The sequence below is a fragment of the Papaver somniferum genome, chromosome 6 (assembly GCF_003573695.1).
Source record: "Papaver somniferum cultivar HN1 chromosome 6, ASM357369v1, whole genome shotgun sequence".
Classification (NCBI taxonomy): Eukaryota; Viridiplantae; Streptophyta; class Magnoliopsida; order Ranunculales; family Papaveraceae; genus Papaver; species Papaver somniferum.
In genome coordinates this window covers 85,221,208-85,245,156 of record NC_039363.1, presented here as the reverse complement: position 1 = coordinate 85,245,156, position 23,949 = coordinate 85,221,208, and the positions used below count along the sequence as shown (strand labels likewise).

Sequence of the window (23,949 nt, the reverse complement as noted above, 5' to 3'; positions counted from 1 at the left end):
TAGTACCCTTGTATATGCCAGTTGTGTTGACCTAGAGTTAGGATTATCGATCCTGGTTCCCTTGTATATGCCAGTTATATGGATATTAGTCAGACTAGTATCTCAGTCCATTAGGATAGGTTCATTTTGGCGGAGGCCTTCAGACAGATATGGGAAACACCGTTCACCTAGTAAACATCAAAACCATCTATGTTTTTCTCTATATCCATATTCTTGATATATCCATGTGACCAGTTTGACTCCGGATATTGATGTCCATAGTGCGACTATCAAAGTAGAGCTATGTCACTTATATATGAATTTTAGTATGTTTGAGTACAAACTCACGTACAACAATTGGAATTTCGGATCAGGGTACTTCCTCTTGTAGTCAATAAGTATGCCAACCAAGGAGATTCTTTAGTGCCTTCCAAGGTTCTGCGTATATAGCTAGGGTCCGGAGTAAAGGTTTTGTGGGTATATCTCTTGTAAGCCCTCTCGAGACTATAACTCGGCCACTAGGGCCACCTAGGGGTTTAAAGGCTTGTTGCATACACTAAATGCAACCGATGATGCCTGCGACGGTGAGTTAGGATTTTATTTTCTATTTTAGATTTGCTTGAGGACTAGCAAACAATAAGTTTGGGGGTATTTGATAGACACATTTTTGTGTCCGATTTAATCTCAATTGTATATTTCGTTAGTGCTCGATTTGATATTTACTATGGATTTTTGTGTCTTTGTAGGTGTTTTTGAAGAAATAAACTTTTGCGGGGAAATTGGCTCGAAAAGTGGCATTTGGACTTCCTGGGGAAAATTATTAAAGGCAGCCAGAAGACGTACTACACCATTGGAAGTATGTTGGACACGCCCCAAAGAAGTGTTATATTTACACCCAAGAGAAATGATAAAGGCACCCCCAGACGATAAGGGACATCTCACTGCTATTTACAGCCCTCTTTACTATTTGCACCCACTGCTATGGGCACCCCCAAGTTGCTACGGGGCACATCTTCACCGTTTGAACTTTAGTTTTTGGCGGGAAGTTCATTTTCAGCACCGATGTTTTTCTGGAATTATTTTGGACAAGATATTACAGGCTTTCTGTTAAGTATGGACTGGAAGAGTCGTATACATCAAAACAGGGTTGGCAAGAGAGTTCGTTATGGAAAGAAAATTTATCTCTGTTACGGGTAGCTGCAGGTGGAGTTGCAGGGAAGTTGCAGGAGAGACTGCCGGAGAAGAAGAAGAACACGAAAAACAAATCACAGTTCATAAGAAAACAATCATCTTTTCTTTGTAACAGCCAACCAACTGTAACAGTGACGTCTGTAACAGTAATACAGCGTTGCGAATTTCTGTTTATTATATTTTCCTCAATAAAACACTTATTCAGCCATGAGTTATTATTTTGAGCGTGTTTTTGACATGAAGAATAAACCCCAATGCTGGGACGACGGAGGAAACCTTATTTCACAATCCTTTGGTAACTATAATTAATTTTCTATGACTTTTGCATTATTTTTAATCGATGTATGATTTTTATTAATTAGTTGTGACTTCGTTTGATGATGTATGCTTAGACTTAGAGCTTTTGATGCACCATTCTTGCGATCTACAATTAATGTTTTACAAAATCTACTATTGGCAAAGAAAAGAGTCAACAAAAGAGCTAGAATTGTTATGAATCATTATATGCACCAATTGAATGTGATTAGTGGTGAAATCCTAAGTCCCAGTACCTCTCGATATTGTGACACGCTTGTATATATTTTCTATTTTTAAGTATGAAATCAATATCAACAAGTTTGAGTTGAACGAACTTTACTACCACTTTCAAAACTACATCACAAACACATATATACCATAACAAGTTGCAATATATAAAACCATAAAGATTAATACTGCAAAATCATCTTCCAAATAAACTTTAGAATTCAAATAAATAAATCTAAAAACATTGCAAGATGAAAATCGTTGGAAATAGCTATGTGTACTCACAATAATGGCTATTCCAAACCCTAGTTATCCTTCTTAAAACATAAAAATAAATTCTCATAAGAAGTTTCCTAGACAAAAAAAAACAGACTCTAAAACCAAAAACTGATAAAGCACGAAAAACTAATCATCATCTTCATCACCGGAGACCATAAGAGTGGCTTGAATCTTATCCATGTCATCCTTGATTTCTGAAAACTTAGTAGCAATCACATGTAATTGTTCTTGCACACACCTTACCTTGGCACTAATCTTACCAACACCTTTAAGGATTTGATGAAGAAGATTCATGGAGGAAATATCACATGAGCCATCAAGGGTGTCACATCTTTGTCTCTTGCAAGCATTCTCCTTCATACGTTTGAAAGTACATGGACGAACAATCTTGGGAGTTCCAAAGGAGTTTCCAATTGGAACAATAGAGAAGGCACGAAAAATTTGCTCAATCAATCATGGATAGCCTAACTTCTTGTTGGAAGACGTCATCGACAACATTTGATAAATGATAAAGCCACAAATGTCGAGACTTTGAGTTTCCAACTTAATGAAATAGACCAACCCCGCGAACTCACGGCTCTAACGAGAATTCTCAATCGTGGAGGGACAAAGATTAGATATACCAAGTTTACCAAAGGACATCAAAAAGAGACTAAGATTATTAGTAGGAAATTTTCTCATACTCCAATCAACATTCTTACCACAGAGACTAATACAAATGGTTTCATAAAAAGGTATTTCACGACTAGGTCTTGGTAGGCTTGGTAGGCGAAAACTCCCTAAGGGAATTTTGGTAATCCTTGAAATCAACTCTCTATTTACATGAATCCTTTGTCTATTTATCATGGTCTTGAATTCCATGTCATCACAATTAACATCATAGATGTTAGCATAAAAGATTCTTGTAAGAGTGTCAAAACCTTCACCAAGACCATCAAAGATATTTCCAAGATTGATTTTTTCAAAACAAATCAAATCCTCTTTATGCCCACTAGTAAAATCCAACTTCTTGTCTATAATAAACCTATTAGAAGAAGTTCTTTCAAAACCCTCCCCACGAGAATCATTGACAAATCTAATTCTAATGGAATTTTGATCTATTGGTAAGTTCATGCTAGAAGAAGATGAAGAACCCAAGTTTTTCGAACCCTCTTTTGAAACCTTGAAATTCTTCATGAGATCTTAAAAATCAAAAGATTAGTGGAAGAGATGACTTACTTGATATGTTTCTTGAAAAACCCTTTACACCTTTTGACCTTCAAGGATGATTAATGGAGAAACCACAAAAACCCTAAAACCGTTCACGAACGCGGACAAGGTGAGAGGAATAAGAAGGTACACGTACCGCTTCTTTTATATACCCAAGAGTGGGATTGGAACCGTTTCTGAACCACGACCTGTAAAAGCAATGTAGGATTTCTTATGTGTTCAAACAGAAGGTTATGCAACTCGCGAAAGCACACAAACGTGTGAAAAGACGATGCAGTACAAAGATGTTTTACAATTATCCTGAGGAGGACAAAATAGAACATTAACCCAGATACAAACAAATCAAACCGTTTCTTGCCCCATCTCAAGATACATACAAATGGGGTAGTGCCAAAGAAGTTACCAAGTGGAAAGATGTGCAGAGAGATCCTCATGCACCATTTCCGGTTGATGTTTGTGAAATGTACCAGTGATATAATCATAGTAATTATGATAATCAGGGTTAACAAAGCTTTCTAACTTCCTTTTCATATGATCATAAAGGATATTTTTCCGATATCTTAAACCTGTTTCAAAAACACAAGAACCCGTTTTACTGGACCTGCTTGTGTTGACAACATGTTTAGTTCGTACATAAAGATTGCATGATTTGACATGTACAAAACTTTTATCAGATTGATTCTTATTCTTAACTGAGTTAAGCTTTTCCAAGGATCTAAAAACGTTTTCAAATGTTCTAAATAGTTTTTTGTCAATTGATCCATCACGATAGTATTCCTTATAAAGATTAAGAGTTAATCTAGTGAGATTCCATATCTTTGAGCGTAAAGAGCGTTTTCTAAACCATCCTTCCCTTTTAATTTTTCCTCTAGATTGTTTCTCATCATCTAAGTTTTCCACAGTCTTAGATGGAATGAAATTATCATGAGAAACCAGAGGTCTGGTCCATAATAATCTCCGAACAATCTTTAAAGACATCTGGCGTTCGTTACATATGCCGAGAGCAAGTTTTCCAAAGAAATTTCCCATAAGGGAAAACTTTAAGGATCAGTCAAACACAAAATTATTAGGTTTATAGTGTTTGCCTGCTCTGATACCAATTGAAAAAGCGGGGGTCTAACAACCTCACCCAATATTTCTCTTAGAAATCTGTATAGACTAACTCCAATATACTTTCAAGAGAATCAACTAGACAGTCAGACTCAATCTTAAGAAAATTACATCAAAGAGTTATATCTCAATCTCTCAATTCAATCCGCAATCAAACAAATAATAATTTGCGAGCCTGATTGAATATAAGAGAGATAACTTGAATGGTACCAAAGACCAATGTTCAAGGATTAATCAATTTCACTCAACAACCAAAGGTTGGATTTACCAATTGATCGATTCAACGCACAGCCTGTGATATTTCAATTATATAAAAAAATATAATGGGGAAAAGAAATAACACAGACACCAGAAGTTTTGTTAACAAGGAAACCGCAAATGCAGAAAACCCCCGGACCTAGTCCAGATTGAACACCACATTGTATTAAGCTGCTATAGACACTAGCCTGCTACAAACTAACTTCGGTCTGTACTGTAGTTGAACCCTAATCAATCTCACACTGATTCAAGGTACAGTTGCGTTCCTTACGTCTCTGATCCCAGCAAGATACTACGCACTTGATTCCCTTAGCTGATCTCACCCACAACTAAGAGTTGCTACGACCCAAAGTCGAAGACTTGATAAACAAATCTGTATCACACAGAAAAGTCTATAGGAATAGATAAATTTGTCTCCCACAGAATACCTACGAGTTATGTTCCGTGTTTTGATAAATCAAGGTGAACATGAACCAATTGATATACCAGACTTATATTCCCGAAGAACAACCTATAAATATCAATCACCTCAGAATAATCTTAATCGTATAGTAACGAAACAAAATATTGTGGAATCACAAACGATGAGACGAAGATGTTTGTGATTACTTTTTATCTTGCCTATCAGAGATTAAATCTCGAGCCAATATTAGGGAAGATAATACTCAATCACGATAGAAAACAACAAGATCAGAACATGCAACTACAGAGAAAAAGTTGGGTCTGGCTTCACAATCCCAATGAAGTCTTTAAGTCGTTAACTTACAGGGTTTCGTGAAAAACCTAAGGTTAAAGGAGAATCGACTCTAGCTTATACAACTAGTATCACATAGGAGGTGTGGGGATTAGGTTTCCCAGTTGTTAGATTTCTCTTTTATATAGTCTTCAAATCAGGTTTGGAATCTAAGTTACCTTGGTAACAAAACATTCAATATTCACCGTTAGATGAAAACTTGATTAGATTCAAGCTAATATGTTTCAACCGTTAGATCGAACTTAGCTTGTTATACACAAATGAAATGTAACTTCATTTAGGTTTGAGTAACCGTACCCAAACGTGTACACTTAGTTGGTTCAACAATAGTTAACAAATGGTTAGCCATATGAGCACTTTCATATCAACCTTATTCATCTTCACCATAACTAGTTCAAATGACTCAAATGAACTAGCTAGAGATTTTTTCAATTGCTTAGATCTTATAGAAGTATACAAGATACAATCGAAGCAAAATCGGTTTTGATTCACTCGAATCGATTCATGAACATTATAGACACGGTTTGCAAAGATTGCATTCCTTAATATATAAATGTTTTAGTTCATGAACAAACCGATTCTAGAAAGTAACCTACCTAAGTATGCGAATGGGTACGCGTACTTAAGTAACCGGATTGAGTTTGTTTTTCACTTTCAAACACCATAAGAAATTCACGGACGTGAACTTTCCGCCAGTATGTCTGCGGATACGCATACTCACCCGGATTTCCAACAACCGCCAGTACACGTAAGGGTACACATACTTTGGGTTCCGGGTTTTGGAATTTTACACAAATGTGAGAGCACACTATGTTTATATCTAAAGATGGTTACATGTTCTAAACTCTCATTTCAATCATTGAAACTTTCTTAGAGGATGTTATATAGTTGTTATTCACAAACTATTTTTCATCAAAGCGATTTTCAAGTTATTGAATTATTTAACATGACTTTCGTCACGAGTAAAGATGAACTTGGCCACAACGAAAGCTTACCAAAACATATTTCGAGAAATAGATAAGCGAGATAAACTCGGCTCGAAATAGCAAATGTGTATAATCGAAGTCTATATAGCAATATGACTTTTGTCTCAAAATAGGAGATAGAGTAGATAGACTTTTGAGTGATAGATAAGTTCAAGTCTCCACATACCTTTTATCGATGAAGTTCCACAAGTTCCTTGAGTAGTTCTTCGTCTTCATATGATGAACGTCGTGGAGTCCAGAGCTCAACTACACTTACTATCCTAGTTCGAGACTTATCTATAAGTAGACTAGAAATCAAGACTTATAGTTTTGGCAACTAAACTTGACAAACAATCTTGAGATAGCAAAGCTTGCGAGTTCGACCGTGCAGTGCTCTAACAATCTCCCCTTTTGTCAATTTTAGTGACAAAACTATCAATACATATGGATTACAAAATAAATAAACTTTGTAGATTCTATGTAGTTACGTGATCTGATCTTGCTGTTTCTATCATATTTGAGTACTATCTACTCTAAGATTGGCTCGATATTTAATCTCCGATAGGCAAGATAAGCAGTAGTCACAAACATCTTCGTCTCATCGTTTGTGATTCCACAATATATTGTTTCGCTACCATACTATTAAGATTATTGTGAGGTGATTGATATTTCTAGGCTTTTTTTCGGGAATATAAGTCTGGTATATCAATTGGTTCCTGTTCACCTTGATTTATCAAAAGACGGAACAAAACTCATAGGTATTTATGTGAGAGACATATTTATCTATTCCTATATACTTTTCTGTGTGAGACATATTTGTTTATCAAGTTTTCGACTTAGGGTCGTAGCAAATCTTGGTTGTGGGTGAGATCAGCTAAGGGAATCAAGTGCGTAGTATCCAGCTGGGATTAGAGACGTAAGGAGTGCAATTGTACCTTGAATCAGTGTGAAATTGATTATGGTTCAAATACAGTCAAATCTGAAGTTCATTGGTAGTAGGCTAGTGTCTGTAGCGGCTTAATAGAATGTGGTGCTCAAATCTGGACTAGGTCCCGTGGTTTTTCTGCATTTGCGGTTTTCCTCGTTAACAAAATTCTGGTGTTTCTGTTATTTCTTTTCCGCATTATATTTTGTTATATAATTGAAATATCACAGGTTGTGCGTTGAATCGATCAATTGGTAAATCCAACCGTTGGTTGTTGATTGAAATTGATTGATCCTTGAACATTGGTCTTTGGTACTGTTCAAGTTATTTCTCTTATATTCAATCGGGTTCGCAAATTCCTATTCGATGATTGCATATTGAATTGAGAGATAGAGATATAAAACTCTTTGATATACTTTTCTCTAAATTGAGTCTAACTGTCTAGTTGATTCTCTTAAAAGTATATTGGAGTTTTTCTATTCAGGTTTCCTAACGAAATATTGGGTGTGGTTGTTAGACTCCCGATTTTTCTCCCTTATACAGTCTTCAAATCAGGGTTTGATAGATTTGAACCAAAGCAAACAATATTCACTATTAGATGAAATCCTGATTTAAGATTTAAGCTAAGTTTCCACGGCCACAACTGCTAGATGAAGTTGATGAGCAAAACAATGAACATAGTATGCACTACTATTTTCATTCAAGATAAGTGTTTTCAAATCATTGTACTCACCTTTCATATTGCTTGCCCCTTCGTGACCCTGACCTCGAGCCTTGGAAATGCTTAATCTATGTCTTGCTAAAAAGTTATCGTTTGCAGCTTTTAGTGAAAGAGCTGTTGTAGATGATACATGCTCGATACCCACAAAACGCTCAATTACACAACCATCTTTTACATAGCGCAATACGATTTCCATTTGATCTTTCGAAGATATGTCGCGTGATTCATCTACGAGAAGGGAAAATAATCCATCACCAATTTATTTTGTAATTGAGGAAATAATTTCAAAAGAAATTGCATTTACTATATCCTTTTGAATGTCTGGCGCTATCATTTTCTCATTCCCAGAAGCATTATCCAATATCACATCTTTTATTTCCTCATTGTTGTCCCCTAACCATTTCAAAAATTCGATAAAATTTCCTCGATTTTTAGATTCCCCAGATTCATCATGTCCACGAAACGAAATCCCTTGTCGTAAAAGAAATCTAGCACAGTCAATAGATGCCTCCAACCACTTTTGGTACTGATTGTTTGTCTGATCTTTGTATTTACGCAAAATTGTTGTAATGAACTGACTTTTATTTAAGAGATCTTCACAACTTTGTCTAGCTTTGTTATGGGGACTATTATTGCCACCAACATAATCATGTAATGCTTTTTTATTCTTCCAGTATCTAAAGCCTTCGCCAACAAAAGGACTCTCATTTTTTGGCATGAATAAGCAGCAACATAAAAAAAAATATGCGTCTTTTTCGATACTATAATCCAACCAATCGGGATGTTCATCAAACCACTATGACTTAAAACTTCTTAACTTTGGCTTATTATAATGTTGCGGGAAATTATGACCACGAGGCTGGCATGGACCTCGTAGTTGAAAAGCTCTTCGAATATCATCACGGTCATTAGTGTTATAATCATATCACAACTCGAAGTCCCGAGTCTGCTGGTTAATTTGCCAAATCAATATGCTTATTATGTTTTAAATTCGGATCAAAATCGCTTGTAGTTCGTCCCTGCAAAAAAAAAAAAGCGATCTAACTATCGCATAAGAAAAAAATATAATTTCAAAATAAAATTGTTGTTTCATATTTACTAATCGAAGATTAAAACATATAAATAAATATAGGATGTTTTCACTTATAACATCAAATGTATTAGGATCAGAAATGAGAGATTGTGATAATTCTTTATCTCTTGATATGTTTTCATTTTCCGATGTCTCACTCGTTGTCGTTGGATTGCTTGGTCTTGATGGCGTATCATTTTTTTTAATTCTTTTGAAAAACCTTTCGATTGTCATATGTTGATAAGTAGATTGCTTGGTGACGAATAGAGTAAAAGCCTAAAATACATAAACTTGCAAACTGTAACCTAGGAAAGTCTTAGTTTTTACCTATTTTATAGCTAAAAATATCATATATGCATTAATTACAAATATCTTGTTAGCTAGAAAATATTTTGTATCTGTTTTGAAAACATAAATAGGTAAAGATTTTTTAGCTAAATCTTGTATGGGCACGTGCCTAAGTGTATTTGCACATAGATACGCCCCTGCTCTTAGTACATTGAAAACTTGATTGAGATGCTTTATGTACTAATCTTGAGTTTTTATTGTAGACAAGAATATCATCAAAGTATACCACCACAAATCGTCTAGTGAAAGATTTGAAAACATGATTCATAAGACGCATAAAAGTAATAGGAACATTAGATAACCTAAAAGGTATTACCATCCACTTATGTAGTCCATCTTTTGTCTTGAACGCCATTTTCCATTCGTCTACCAGTCTCATACGAATTTGGTGATACCTGCTATGCAAATCAATTTTACAATAGATTGTCGCACCATAGAATTGGTATGGAATATCATCTATGCAACGAATAAGAAATTTGTACTTGATAGTAGTTCTCTTTACAGCCCGTCCGTCAGCACACATGCGCCACGAACTATACTTCTTTCGAACTGGGAGCATATAAACTGCGCAAGGGCTCATACTTTCTTTGATTAGTCCCTTGGGTGACAACTCATCAACTTGTCTTTGAAGTTCTTCAAAATTCTTGGGATTCATCATGTATACAGCCTTCTTACGAGTTACAAAACCAAGAATAAAATCAATGCAGTGTTGGATAACCCTAATGGGTGGCAATCTACATGGAATTTCTTTTAGGATAAAATATTCAAATTCTTGAAGTATTTGTTGAGACACTTCAGATTTCTCCTCATTCGTTTTTAGTAACACCAAAGCCAAAGTTTCTTTAATCTCCCCTAATGTGAGAAGAAAACCAGATTTAGAAAGTAAATTACTTTCCTTTCCCTTTGAAAATTGTGGACGACTTTCATTTCTTGCTGAACCTAAACCATCTTTTTCAAGGAAGTAAATGTTCTTAAATCCATCATGCACGACCTTTCTATTATATTTTTGTAACCTACCCGACAAAAATATGAAGCATCCACAGGAACAACATCGCACCATATCTCATCTTTATAAATTGTATTGGTTGAAAATTGAACCAAATATTCTTTAGTTATCTTAACTTTGTTCCCCTTCGACAATGACGATAGTTTGTACGAATGTGGGAGCTCTTTTGTATTTAGATCCATTTTTCGATTATTGTAGCATGAATTACATTGTCACAACTACTTCCATCAACGATCACACTGTATATGTTGCCCGGAGAAGTACACTTTATGTGAAATATGTTATTGTGAATCCATTTGTCATCCTTCACGTGAGTAATATTTAAGATTCTCCGAATGGCCAAGCTTTGTTTCTCGTCAGTATAAACAACTTCTCCATCAAATATGGGACCATCATCCTCATTTTAAATTCATCACCTGAAACTTCATGATCTATTTCGGCTAAGTGAAACAATTTTACGAGTTGGATATTGAAATAAAAAGTTTTCATTGAATAGGCTGAGATTGGATCGTACCCGACCCATTTTGTTTAGAGACTTTCAAAGTGGATACCTTTGTAGTTGAAGCTGGCTTATTAATACAAGTAGGGGAAATTAGGGGGAGACCCAAAAAAAATAATATTTTCATTCTCAGGGCCACAATTAATTTTGTATACCGTGACACCCATAATTATATGAAATTATTATATGAATCAATACATAACTGGTTATGCATACTATCTTTTCAGGCATAACTCGTTATGCAGCCTAATTTTTCAGGGGTATAATTGGCAGCGCAACTTGGACATAATATATCTAAAAATCCGCGCCTTAGAATTTTACAAATTCTATATCGTTGGAAATCTTTTTAAAAGAGCTACGCAACGAGTACAAACAAGAATATCAAATTTTTGTTTTTAACGAAAAAATCGGAGGTGATCCTCATTTTAGGGAATTTTTTTGAAAACTTGATACTTAACCATTATGCAGTCACCAAAAACGATGCATAACACATTCTGCAGACGCATAACGAATTATGCAACCATTTTCTCCACTGCATAACAAATTATGCATTTGGATAACAAAATTATGCGTCTATAACAAGTTATATTACCATTTTTTTGGTTGATTTTAGCCGTGCATATAAAAAATTGATGCATAATGCAGTATGCATCCATATTTACGGATGCATATCAGGCTATGCATCTATTTTCTCGATGCATAATGCATTATGTAGCCATATTTTCGGATGCATAACAGGTTATGCAGGTTTTCTGGACTGCATAACAAGTTATGCAACAATTTTGTAGATGCATAACAGGTTATGCATCCATTTCACGAATGCCATAAACATGTTATGTAGCCACCAAAAAAGATGCATAACACATTCCGCAGGCGCATAAACTAATTATGCAACCATTTTCTCGGACTGCATAACAAAGTAGTATGCATTTATAACAAGTTATGTAGCCATGTTTAGTTGATTTTAGTGCGTACATAAAAAAATTGATGCATAATGCATTATCCAGCCATATGTTCGGATGTTATACAGGTTATGCTTCCATTTTCCGACTGCATAACATGATGCATATATTATTATTGGGGCATGAACAAGTTATGCAGTCTTTGTTTTTGTTGGTTTCGATAGTGACAAAAAAGTTGATGCAAATGCTAAGCAACTGTTTTCTGGACTACATAACAAGTTATGCAAAAATTCTGTAGATGCATAATAGGTTTATACAATCCATTTGCACGACTGCATAAACAAGTAATGCACATTTTCTCGACTGCATGAAAGGTATACAGATATTATTGAGGAGCATGAAAACTCTTCATAATCTCTCTTACACCAGGCAGAACACATATAGACCCACCAAAAGTCAGTTATTGCTGTGTTGCTTCTCGGTTGAGAAATTCACCCAAACCCCATTCATGGATGACATGAACACCAACAGTTTTAGTTCGTCTGAAGCTACCAACTCCGAGTCTCAATAACAAAGGAGCGACAGTGGAGAATCCACGGAGGAAGTTAACAGGTAGTACCAGGAGTTCCTGAATTTCTGCTGAAGCAGAAACAAGAATTCCCTTTCTTGAATGGATGGAATGATCCAATGGAGATCATATCAGTAGCAGCAAATAGCTCATTTCCACCAAACCCAAACCTCCAATTAATCTGTACCCATCATTCACCACCAGAGTTGCACACTTTACAGCTCCACCAGAACCATTCTCTAACTGTTCTTTCCCTGTAATCCTTCTCAGAATCTTGATTCAACCACCAACATCACCGGCTTGCATCACTATATGTGGCTTCGCTACTTGTTGTTGAACTATGGCCACCATTCCTTCAATTTCAGATTCATCTCCTCAACAGCATAACCAAAAACCCCAGTCAGTCTCAACCTGCACAACCAAATCTCTCACCTTCTGCTCTAATTACTTCAACATCATCATCTGCTCTCATCTGTAGCTGCACCCACAATTCCATCACCAACACATGTCTCTTCCATTCCAAAATACCCACTGGATCATCCATTATTCAAGCCATCTCCTACTCTTCCTGAAATCAACAACACAATCTCGAGTTCATATGTTGACATTCATTTTCTTCCATTAACAACAACCAGCACCTCAAACCCAACTTCAATCACATCTCTCAAATCCATTGATTTATCCTCTTCAATTTCAGAAACCCGTTCCATATCAAAGTCACTGTAACCATAAATCTATCTCAACAGCACCATGCTTCTTTCATTACTTCTTCTCCTCTTTGTCGATCTCAATTTCAATTTCAACATGGTTGCATAACGTAATTCTTCAATTTCATGCTTCTCTGATTTGTAGACGAACCCTAACCTAATTCAAGCAACACTCAACTTCAATTACATCTTGTATTGAATGAACCCTAGACTGGCGAACCCATCTCTCAGATTCAAACCCACAACTGCTTAATTTTCTCGTTCTCACTGTTGATAGCAGCAACAGATTTAAATTGTTATGAACAACCCTTACTGCCTTGTTCTTCATATAACTCAGCCATCTTCATCTTGATTTCAATTCCGTTAATTCCTTAATTCCATCAGCAGTTTACAACCAGAAACCCCCAATATACGTCTCAGACCCATCCTCTATTCCTTCTCAGTTTCTCAAATCACCAGCAGCAACCTTTGTTCTTCTCTGTCAACCTGATAACAGCTTCAATAATCATCAAGAACCTCATCAATCTCTCGATCTTCATCTTCTCTGCCATCCGACATACCTCGAATCTTCCATACAATCCACAAAACCTAGTTCGTAAAGCTCCTCCAAAGGAAACGAAGACGAAATATGAACGAAAGTATAATTATAGAAAATATGGGCGAGCGAGTAATTTTTGGGGAAAAATTGGGTGCGCCCGTGAAGTTTTTTGTCGGTGGGTTTGACAATGAGAGAAATCTGAAAAATGGGTGTGACTGTAGTTTTCACATACAAGTATTTTCTCGATTTTGTGGTATTTTTTAACCAAGGATTGGACTTGCTACTACGCTTTTCTTTGATTTTTTTTTCCACATTCAATAACAACTTCACAACATCATTATAAGTACAAAGCTGCACCGTATCACAAATATCTGTTCGCGAACCTCCTAGAAAACAAATAATTTTTTGTTCTTCGGGTTCGCTAATGTCACAAACTATAACTAAGGTTATCAAAATTTACAACATATTATTCAACAATCATATTATTTTTTTTAAATTATGAAATTAAAAAAATGACACTTGACGAAAATTTTCGGGCATATATTTTTTCCCATGTACGTATACGTCTTTTACCTTCACGAACGTGTTGCTTCATAAATTTTTCCTACCAAATTGAAGCATGCTTACGTAGTATGAGTTCAACTAATCTTACATTACAATATTCTTCTACATCTTTCTAATTGAAAGTTCTGTCAACGATATCTAGTCGATCAATAAAAACTTATGGATTCGGTTTCCCTTGATATTTTGGAATATCAATCTTCACATCATCTTTTATACGGAAATTTATATCTTGTTAGTGTTGCCTCAAACTAGATGCACACACTACTTGAGTCTTGACCTCGATCACGACCAAAAGGATTAACAACACCATTTTCATTGGCATTATTCTCTAATTGATGACACGACTAATCATGATCCAAGGGTTCGTATCATTTTAAACGCTCCTGGAGTTCCCGCACTTGTCCTCTCATATTACCTATTTCGATTTTTCGAAGATGTCTCTCACGATTTGGAGGGTTTTCGATATTCGAACCTCGACGACGACGACCACCACCACCTCTGCCAACTACACCGTCTCTTGCTCCCCTCTTATACCAAATTCGATATCGGATAAGAACTATTAAATAAATCCACCTAAAAGATAACAACTATTAAAGAAATCACTTATTTAAACAAGTAATGTTTACAATTACATTTATTTCAAATTCAAGTGTCTTTTGTCCAACAACTAGGTTGGATGCCCAGCATATCACCGTACTACTATATTAGTTGAACATGTTGTCGTGTTAGCCTACCAACGAGCCTTCTGAGGAACGAGCCAAGGCAGGATATGGGGATGATTATGTCGCAAGGAGAGCACACTAACTCTGTCTTCCATGTTAAACAGATAATTTTACCTTTCATGTCAAATTCTGCAGTATTGCGTCATCGGAGACTCGAACCTAGGATCTTATGAAGCGCATCAAACCTTTTAAGGAATGGGAGGACTAGCGGAGCTAACTACCCGTTATTAAAATATACCGATGCTTATTAAAATTGTCATTTCCATTTCTATTTATTAATAAGCATGGTTTTTAAAAGCGTACGCTTCACGCTTCAACTTTCAGCATTTCGCTCTGAAGCTGTCATGTGAGGCGCATCTTTCATGAGCGTACGCTTCACTTTAAATTTCAGAATTTCACTCTGAAGCAGTCATGTGAAGCGCATCTTTCAAGAAGCTTAAGCTTTAAAATTTTCGCCTAATTTTTAAAGCTTTTAAAAGAAAGCCAGGTTCTTTGGATCATGGTTCTCTCTCCGGCGATTTTTCTGGCGATTGAAAGCCAGGTTTATTCACCAGATTTTCCATGGTTTTCCTTAGATTTCTGTTAGTTTTAGTTTTCCAGTTGATTTCCCTTCCACGGCTTTCCATTTTTCTTTTCTTGCGGCACCTTGCTTTGTTTTTTTTTTCGTTTTAGGGTTTCAGTTTTTCGTCGTTCTGTTAGAATTTCCTTTTTTTTCGGTTTTCATGGCTAGAACAACCAGAGCTTCCTCTTCCAGGCGGCAGTCGACAACCCTTTTTTCCCAGGGGATTGAGGACTCTTCTTCTTCATCTCCCATTACGTTGGACGCTGCTATCGACAATGGCTACGTCCATTTCCCCTTCAAAGGCTTTGATAGTTGTCCAGATGGTGTTGGTGGAAGGGGTTACACCAAGGGCTCATTTTTGAGGCATTTACATGATCGACACCTTTCTTATGAAGCTAAAAAGGAGAATTGCAGGGATCTGATTGCCAAGAATCTGCAGATTTACCATGCTTAGGAGAATGTTCTTGGTTTTCTTCGGATGTGGCTATGTCATCGGTGTATGCATCTTCACGCCTGGAAAATGCTATGTAAGGGTCGAGAGGGAACAGTTCATGGGGATGTCGTTGCAGGTCCATTCAATGGCGCAGACACAGAGTTTCTCATACATGGTATTGCTAAACCTGATGAGGTAGGTGTTGAGGGTTTGGAAGTGCAATTTGTGATATGGGAGAGGGTTATGGTGCTGTCGTAGAGACTGTGCTTTCTACAGATCTTCTAAATGTTGTTTTTCAGAGGCAGTTCACCACAGTGACGAGTATCCCTCATAAACGCCGGCTACTCTTCTCAAGGTTACTGAAAACCTGCCTCAACAAGGTGATCATCAACTCAACCAACTTGAATGCATGGGTGCAACTTATTCTTTTTCCTATATGCACTTTAGCTTTGTACAGACCGAGGAATTCTGCAGAAGCGAAATCAGATAATTGCAAACGTCTACAAATCGCTGCCATCAACCATTCTCTAACGGTTTGGATGGAGGCCAATGGATGTTTTACCCTGATTACCAAGATGTTACAACTCCCTGTCCGTACAGTGTCTAAACCAATAGATGGGAAGAAGCAGAGCTTATCTAATTTGACAGTTTGCCGCAAGAAAATAAGCTGCAGTCATTTTGCTGCCGCTATCCGCGTGCTTTGAGAAAACTTATGCGGATTTGCAGGATAAACACCCAGCAGCGCCTCCCCCTGCTATTCATTGTGATGATGTTGTAGTTGATCCAGTTGTGGTGGAATTTCAGGAAGTTTTGGGAGCTACTAAAAGCTTCCCCAAGGGTACTTCTTGTGGTCGATATGGCTTGCGGGCGCAACATTTAGTTGATGCGATGAGCTGGGGCGGCGGCAGCACTGGCAGACGACTTACTCACTTCGATTACAAGGGTTGTCAATCTTTAGTTGGCTGGAAAATGCCCTGCGGAGTTGGGTGAATTCATATCTAGTGTTCCCTTAACACCATTACTCAATCCTGGGGGTGGCATTAGGCCAATTGCAGTTGGCACGGTTTGGCGTAGATTGGTCTCTAAAGTGGCTGCTTTCTCTGTCGGAAAGGATATGTCTTCTTACTTGGGTAATTACCAATTTGGAGTTGGTGTAGCCTGGGGAGAGAGTATTTTACATGCTGTAAATGGCCTACTTGAGATGAAAAGTCACTCGGACATGATGTCAATGCTCCTCATTGACTTCTTCTCAGCTCATCAAAGAGGTTCGTCTTCATTGTCCAGGTATTTATCGTTGGGTTGAATTTTGTTATATGCGACCTGCTAAGCTCTACTACGACCAATATGTTTTGTCTTCTGCTCTTGGAGTCCAGCAGGGTGACCCTCTCCGTCCCTTGTTATTTTCTTTGACTCTACACCCTCTAGTGAAGACTATTGCCTCCAATTGCAAACTCGATTTGCATGCCTGGTACCTTGATGATGGTACAATCATTGGTGATACACTTGAGGTGTCCAAAGCCTTGAACATAATAGAAACTGAAGGATCAGGTAGGGGTTTGCATCTCAATATAAAGAAAACAGAAGTCTTTTGGCCTTCTTTTGATCCTAGAAATATTGCTGATGTTGTTTTCCCTCATGATATTGGTAGACCGTCTAATGGTGTTAAACTTTTAGGTGGTCCTGTGAGTATGGATTCGAAATTTATTAGTGATATGATGATAAACAAAGTGAACAAGACTGTTCAACTTATGTCTGCCATCAAAAAACTCAAGGATCCTCAAAGTGAGATGCTTTTACTTTGCAATTGCACGGGTGTTTCTAGATTATATTTTGCTTTGCGAACTACCAATCCGGCATCCCTTCAACAAGACACCGAGCTTTTCGATGATCATTTGCTCAAGTACTTGAGACTTCTTGTTACTGGTGATGGTTCAGGTTTTGGTCCTTTGCAGCAGCGATTGGCTACCTTGCCCAAAGATGGTGGTTTAGGCATCTATACCATGGCAGACACCCGCACCTACTGTTATCTCGCTTCTCAGAGTCAGACGGCTGCAGTGCAAAAGGTGATTCTTGGTGACTTATCCTCAACAAACAAAGGTTCTTCTTATCAGTTTGCTCTTCAGTACTTCATTCAGGCATGTGGACTACCTTCTTCTTATTGTGTCGACGATACTGCCCCCCCCCCCCCCTTCCATGCACTCCCTGGCAGTTACTTACTTTGACGCAATTAAGAAGAAAATCCCCGACCAATTTTCTATGTCTGCAAGAGATTTCATTATGTGGCAGTATAATAGAGTTAAGCATGCACAATATTATTTATTGGTTGTACCTATTAGTGGGCTTAATCAATGCATCGGGCCGAGACAGTTCAGAGCTGTTCTTTGTTACCGCTTGGGTATCCCACTGTTTGTTGAGAATAGTTTATGCTCAAGTTGCAATATCCCTATGGATATTTTTGGAGATCACGCGCTTCATTGTGCTAAGGATGTTGGACCTAAGTTTCGACATGACTTTGTACGAGATGTAGTCGCTGACATTTGTTATAAGGCTGGTGTACCTGCGCGTAAGGAAGTTGCCCTCGGGTTTCTGTCGGATGATGGCAAAGATTTACGTCCTGCTGATATCTTTGTTCCTAACTGGGAGAATGGTCAAGATGTTTGTATGGCTGTTACAGGAGTTTATCCTTTCACAGGTGAAGGTACTCTCTCTTTTGTTCTAGGCAAAGCTATATCTAGTGTTGTTTCGCGAAAACGCACTAAGTACTTGGACAAGTGTGTATCTCATGGCTATGGTTTGGGTGTTTTAGCTTTCTCTACTTTAGGGGAACTTGGGGATGATACTTTATGTTTTTTCAAGCGTATGAAGAATTGTTTAGTTAGCAGGGACGTTAGTAGTGGTTTTGATAGTTTTATTTTTCATAGATTAGGCATTGCTATTCAAAAAGGTGTTGGTGCCTAGATTGTTTCTAGGTTTCCCGCCAAAAGTTTGTAATTGTCTTTAACTAGGAAATGAACCGTGCCGTAACGGCCCGGACTCTAATTTGCTTTCACCATTGCCAACTGCTAACTTGTTCCTTAAAAAAACTGTTAGCTTTTTAACTTAGATTGGTCCTGCTTTAGTAACTACCGAAAAAAAAATCTCAGAAAAACATCTATCATAGTCACTTTTTGTTTCAATCCTTTCAACCAAACATACCCTTAGGACTTTCATTTGGGCTGGATGGATTAATTGTTCACACATTGAAACAACATGGGATTTTGTATTATCCAATTTTAAAGATGTGATTACGCTTGAAAAATAAAAATTAAGCCACACGAATAACAAAAAATGATAAGAGGAGCGGAATATGGATAGAGATAGAGTTTTGCAAAGAATCACGCAATATTGGGTACAATAACATTAGACGCACCAACCTTTCGCCTTTATCATTGTTTCTGGCATTCTAAGTCTGGGATTGGTGTCGGTTTAATATTTCAATAGACTTTAAATTCATCTCTTTTAAGAGGACATGTGTTGCCTAGTACACCACGGTGAAACAGAAGAGAGCGAACTTGGTAACCTCATCGGTCTCCGTGAAGTCTATTTCATTCCATCGTATTGAAATCATGGTCATCCAGGGATGCCCTTTCTCATTTTCAGGCAGCTGGCAGAATCTCTTTGCAGGTGCTTATCGGGAGAATTTGGGAAGCATTGCAGGTTAACTGGGGGGCCACTGGTAGGTCCGCGTTGCAATAGAAAGCATTGCTGAGACACTGGAAACTCAGAAAAAACACAACTTAGCTAGAGACAACATAAAACATTATAGATATCAAATCCATAGATGCGCAATAATACCTTGTCAGAGGAACCTGTAAGCTAAAGTACTACCTGTGAGCAACATTGCGAACTGAAAGCTTTTGTTGGGGAGATGGAAGTGTGAGGCACAAACGTTGTTTTCTAGGGAATTTTAAGTTGATTTATATAGCTTGTCACGGGAATTTCCATGGTGTTTTTCTGACCTGAAGTGTCATCGATACCACAATCAAATGCACCATTATGAGAGACGCAGACAAATTAGACAAAATCTCTGAAGTCACATATTCCAACAGGGGGTTCTTTCCACGCTAAATATCAAAAATCAAACATCAAAGATAACAAAGAAATTATTATCGGCAAAAAAAATTATAATCGTAAAAAAGCCCTACTAAGCGACTAAAAGTGCAACTACAGCAGAGTACCCAAGCATTCTTTGATAATTGTGTTACATGTGAAAAAATACGGATTGCATTCTTTAGTACAGATACATAAATCCTTATTTTAAGATCCCTTCAAACAAAATCCATGCGGGCTGACCAATATTTTTTCGTGCTTCTTCACCTATGATAAGAGAACAACCTCTACTTAAAAGAAGAACGATTCATTAATTGCTTCACCTATGATATAAGACAAAAATTAGAAATATGCACAATGCTAAGCAAAAGAACAAAGAGAAAAAGAGTATCAAAACCAAGCAAATATCTTTCAAGCATCTCGTTTATTAGATATGTTGATACATTGATGTTAATGATGACTCCAATTAGACAATATGAAGAAAAATAACAAAGAATTCTATCAATTATTTATGTTTGTCAAACGTAAATCCCAACAAAATATGAAATCAACATTTTTTTAATAAATATTAACAACAAAAAAAAACAGAAGGAAATGATGGAGGATATATTGAACCATTGAAAAAGATTAAACTGAACTGTTAGATCAATAACTCCAACTATGCTTTTAATCCTTTTGCACGTACTACCTGGTCAGCGATAAGGATTGGTCATGATCAAGATATGATGCCTGGATATATGGATTAAAGAGAGACACAAACAAATTAGAGAAAATTTCTAAAATCACATATATTCCAACAGGGGTTAATATCTTCCCAAGTAATGTGAATTCCTAAATCTGAATCACTTGTTAAGAAAAACACACTTGAAATCTATTCGAAGAAACAAAGAAAAACACCATGAAAAAACTTGAAAATTTAGGTAGGTTATAATTTTTTTTCCGGTGAAAGCCATGCCTACCTCTTTTTATTGCAAAGAGAATCACCCATGAGAGGTGGCATTCTAGTTTCTTCTAAACCCATTGCTAGCTGAAACAAAGTTGTTGTACCTGCAAAAAAAAAAGAGAGAAAGAATGTAAGAAATTACTTAAGAGGAAAATAGTTTCAGAATTTTACTTTTTACAATAGGAAAAATATAGAAATTGACATTAAAAGTTCCATCAACTACGACTCTGTCAAACTCTATAAAATTTCAGAACTATCTCAACGATATGATTTCCACTAAAACACATAGCTCAACCATGTGAAATGAGGGCTGGGCTGCTAACTTACTGCCGAGCCATTTGTATATTAAACTATCTCATAGTGTACTCCCAAATGAATGATTCCTCGCCAAGGAACTACAGACTACTAATATTAAAATAAGGGTCCTACGTTAATCAACAGTTACCTAAGACATTTAGCAGAGCATTTAGAGATGCAAAAGGTCTAAAATTATGCAGGTAGTGAAAGATTTTGGCGAAGACTCGATTTCTTACATACTCGTTCATCCAGGATAACTATATCCACAATAGTGACATCTAAACTCTTCAGATTTCTTGGTAACGCTACATGTGATGGGGGCTTAAAAGGGGGGGGGGGGGGGGGGGGGGGGGGGTTTAGGTTTGAGCCATGATTTATCTTTCCATTTTGAAAGCAATTGCAACCGTTGATCTCTCAAAAAGGCTCATGTGTAGCAGTCAGATCAGACAAAAACCATTTGTTTTTGTAAGTTAGATCTCTTTTATAAACTTTTTTCATCCTTGAATAATATTTTTAAAAGAAAAATATGAAAACTTTAAAAACTTCGCCTAATTATTAAAGCTTTTAAAAGAAAATATGAATGTTTTAAGGGGGAATTGAACACCCCACCTCCCACTCGTTTGGAGTAGGTTGAACTGGTGTACACACGCTTTGTTTTTGATAAAAATTAGACTTATATAAAATTTATATAGCTATTATCTTCCTAATAAATTTATAATTATTAGTTACGACTAATTTATTTATAAGAAAACATCTGCTTCAAACATCAACCATGAAACGCCGCTTCACGTTCCAACATACGCATTGCTTCCTAAAAATGAAAAACGCTTCAGGTTACGCTTCACACTTTCAATACCTTGTCAATAAGGGTATCTCTTATCAGTGTATGCGGGCTGGAAACAAAATAGTATCAGCCCGGATGATATTTGTATCCCCTTATCAATCGTGTTTAAAATAGACAAAAGGCTGATCCTAATGGAAGAGAAACGAAATTATAGTAGTTTATCCAAGTTCGGTGCCAAGTCTTTCTCTCGATTCTGATACCCTCGTTTAGCTGGAGGAACTAAGAATACCCCTTTGAATCCAGCCTAATTTGAGACTGTGTTCGTAAGTTGACAACAGGTTAAACTCCATCTGGTCTACTTAGAATTCCATTTGCGATTAGGAGATATTCAGAGTGAACCCCGTATGAATCTCATTTTTAATTTGTGCTTGATAAATGAGGTGGGATGATAAGCCTGACTCAGGGATACTTATAAGTCGTGCATGGGTACTATAATTTCCAATACGGGGATGAACCAAGTGCCTACATTTTATGTTGACTGTCACTGCCATCACGTTAGGAGACCTAAATAAATATTGAGGATTTTGACTTGATTTTGGAACTCAGCAATCAAGAGTCTTGTACAACACAGTTTTTAAGATCTATGTTTAGTTTCAATGAAATTAGATGGCATCCACAAGAAGACTCCCATTCATCTGGTACAGTTCGTCTATAATACTGTCATGAACTACAAATTATTCAGATAAAACCTGCTTTCAGATCATTATAGACAACAAAAGGAGCATATAAAATCATAACTCGAAGCTAATCCCATTTTCAAGTAAATAACACTGCCAGTTTATAGCATGTCTAATGAGAAACAAACAAATGAACATAAGAGTACTGAACAAATGAACATAAGAGTACTAAATAAAAGTCAGAATCTTAACAAGATTGAGACTGTACCTGCATAGGCTTTAGGAAGTTTTAATAGCCTCTTGCTAAATTTCTTCATCCTTCTCTCTTTATCATCTGAGGGTTTTTTACAATATTTCTCACAATTACAGCTGAAAAGAACCAGTTCTTCCAAGACAATCGAGTTCCTCAGCAAAAGTTCCACAAACATGAGTTCGTTAATGCGTCCTTCGATACCTTCGATCTCAACAGCTTTAAGGAGATTTAACATAGATGGCAATGATAACCCTGCCTTCCAATAATCTTTTACATCTGCTGAGTGCACCTTAATCTACATGAAGAATTCAGAGAGTTATAACTAGGGTAAATTTGTAAGTGTCGCAGATGAAAAGAAAGTGGTTTATGGACTAAGTGGTTACCTCTTCGTCAAAATATGGATACATTGGATGCTTACTGATGCGTTTCTGGGTGACCATTTTGGAATACAAAGACAAAATTCATCATCAAAGTTTCAGGGCTGAATGGGAAGAAGTAATAATGAGAAGAGTTTGTTAGTAGCCGATTTATTACAAGGCTAATGGATTCAATGTTTGGAGAAATCTTGAGTAAGTTTGTTACTGCATTCATGGAGTTTCTTGAAAGGCTTGTATGCAGCTTCAGATATTTCAGATTACGTAACTGAAGAGGCTGAATATCTAAGCTACCAATAGAAGCCGAGGCAAACTTGACACCAGAAGGAAACTAGTTAGGCATTTTATTTACACCTTCAAGACTAAAATTCGACAACTCAATAGCCTAACAAAAAGATAACGTATCTGGTGTTGGTACCAACATATTAACATCTGCAACCAGGTAAAGTCAGATATATATCATACTCCCTCCGTTCTTTTTTAATAGGCCAGTTTCTATAAATAAAAGTTTCAAAAAAATAGGCCAGTTTCCTAATTGGGAAAGTCAAATGTTATTTTAATTTTTTGGGACCACTTTTCTCTTAACTTCTTTTGATGACAAGTGTCATGTGGACCACTTCACTTTACTTCTTTTGCTAACAAGTGTCATGGGGACCATTTCACTTCACTTCTTTTATTGACAAGTGTCATGAGGA

At 36.8% G+C, this 23,949-nt stretch overlaps 2 protein-coding genes across 7 annotated transcripts; one reads left to right on the top strand and one right to left on the bottom strand.

Moving 5' to 3' along the window:
• The first annotated feature begins 15,345 nt into the window (after window positions 1-15,345).
• Window positions 15,346-18,845, top strand: LOC113285825. The gene is made up of 2 exons (XM_026534575.1): window positions 15,346-17,385; window positions 17,512-18,845. The coding sequence occupies exons 1-2, from the start codon at window positions 17,151-17,153 to the stop codon at window positions 18,057-18,059; spliced, it is 783 nt and encodes a 260-aa protein (XP_026390360.1). The 5' UTR covers window positions 15,346-17,150; the 3' UTR covers window positions 18,060-18,845.
• Window positions 18,846-19,295: 450 nt separating this feature from the next.
• Window positions 19,296-23,766, bottom strand: LOC113288246. Of its 6 annotated transcripts, XR_003330535.1 has the most exons (6): window positions 23,264-23,766; window positions 22,896-23,175; window positions 20,886-20,973; window positions 20,615-20,655; window positions 19,705-19,835; window positions 19,296-19,589 (listed from the first exon to the last, which is right to left on the bottom strand). XR_003330535.1 is itself a non-coding variant. In XM_026537219.1 (5 exons), the coding sequence occupies exons 1-4, from the start codon at window positions 23,318-23,320 to the stop codon at window positions 20,619-20,621; spliced, it is 462 nt and encodes a 153-aa protein (XP_026393004.1). In that variant the 5' UTR covers window positions 23,321-23,766; the 3' UTR covers window positions 19,296-19,835; window positions 20,615-20,618. The 6 variants fall into 6 exon arrangements, 5 of the variants coding, with proteins under 5 accessions (XP_026393004.1, XP_026393005.1, XP_026393003.1 ...); XM_026537219.1 differs by having other exon boundaries at window positions 19,296-19,835; XM_026537220.1 differs by lacking the exons at window positions 19,296-19,589; window positions 19,705-19,835; window positions 20,615-20,655 and adding an exon at window positions 19,960-20,249 and having other exon boundaries at window positions 23,264-23,761.
• Between the last annotated feature and the right edge of the window lie 183 nt (window positions 23,767-23,949).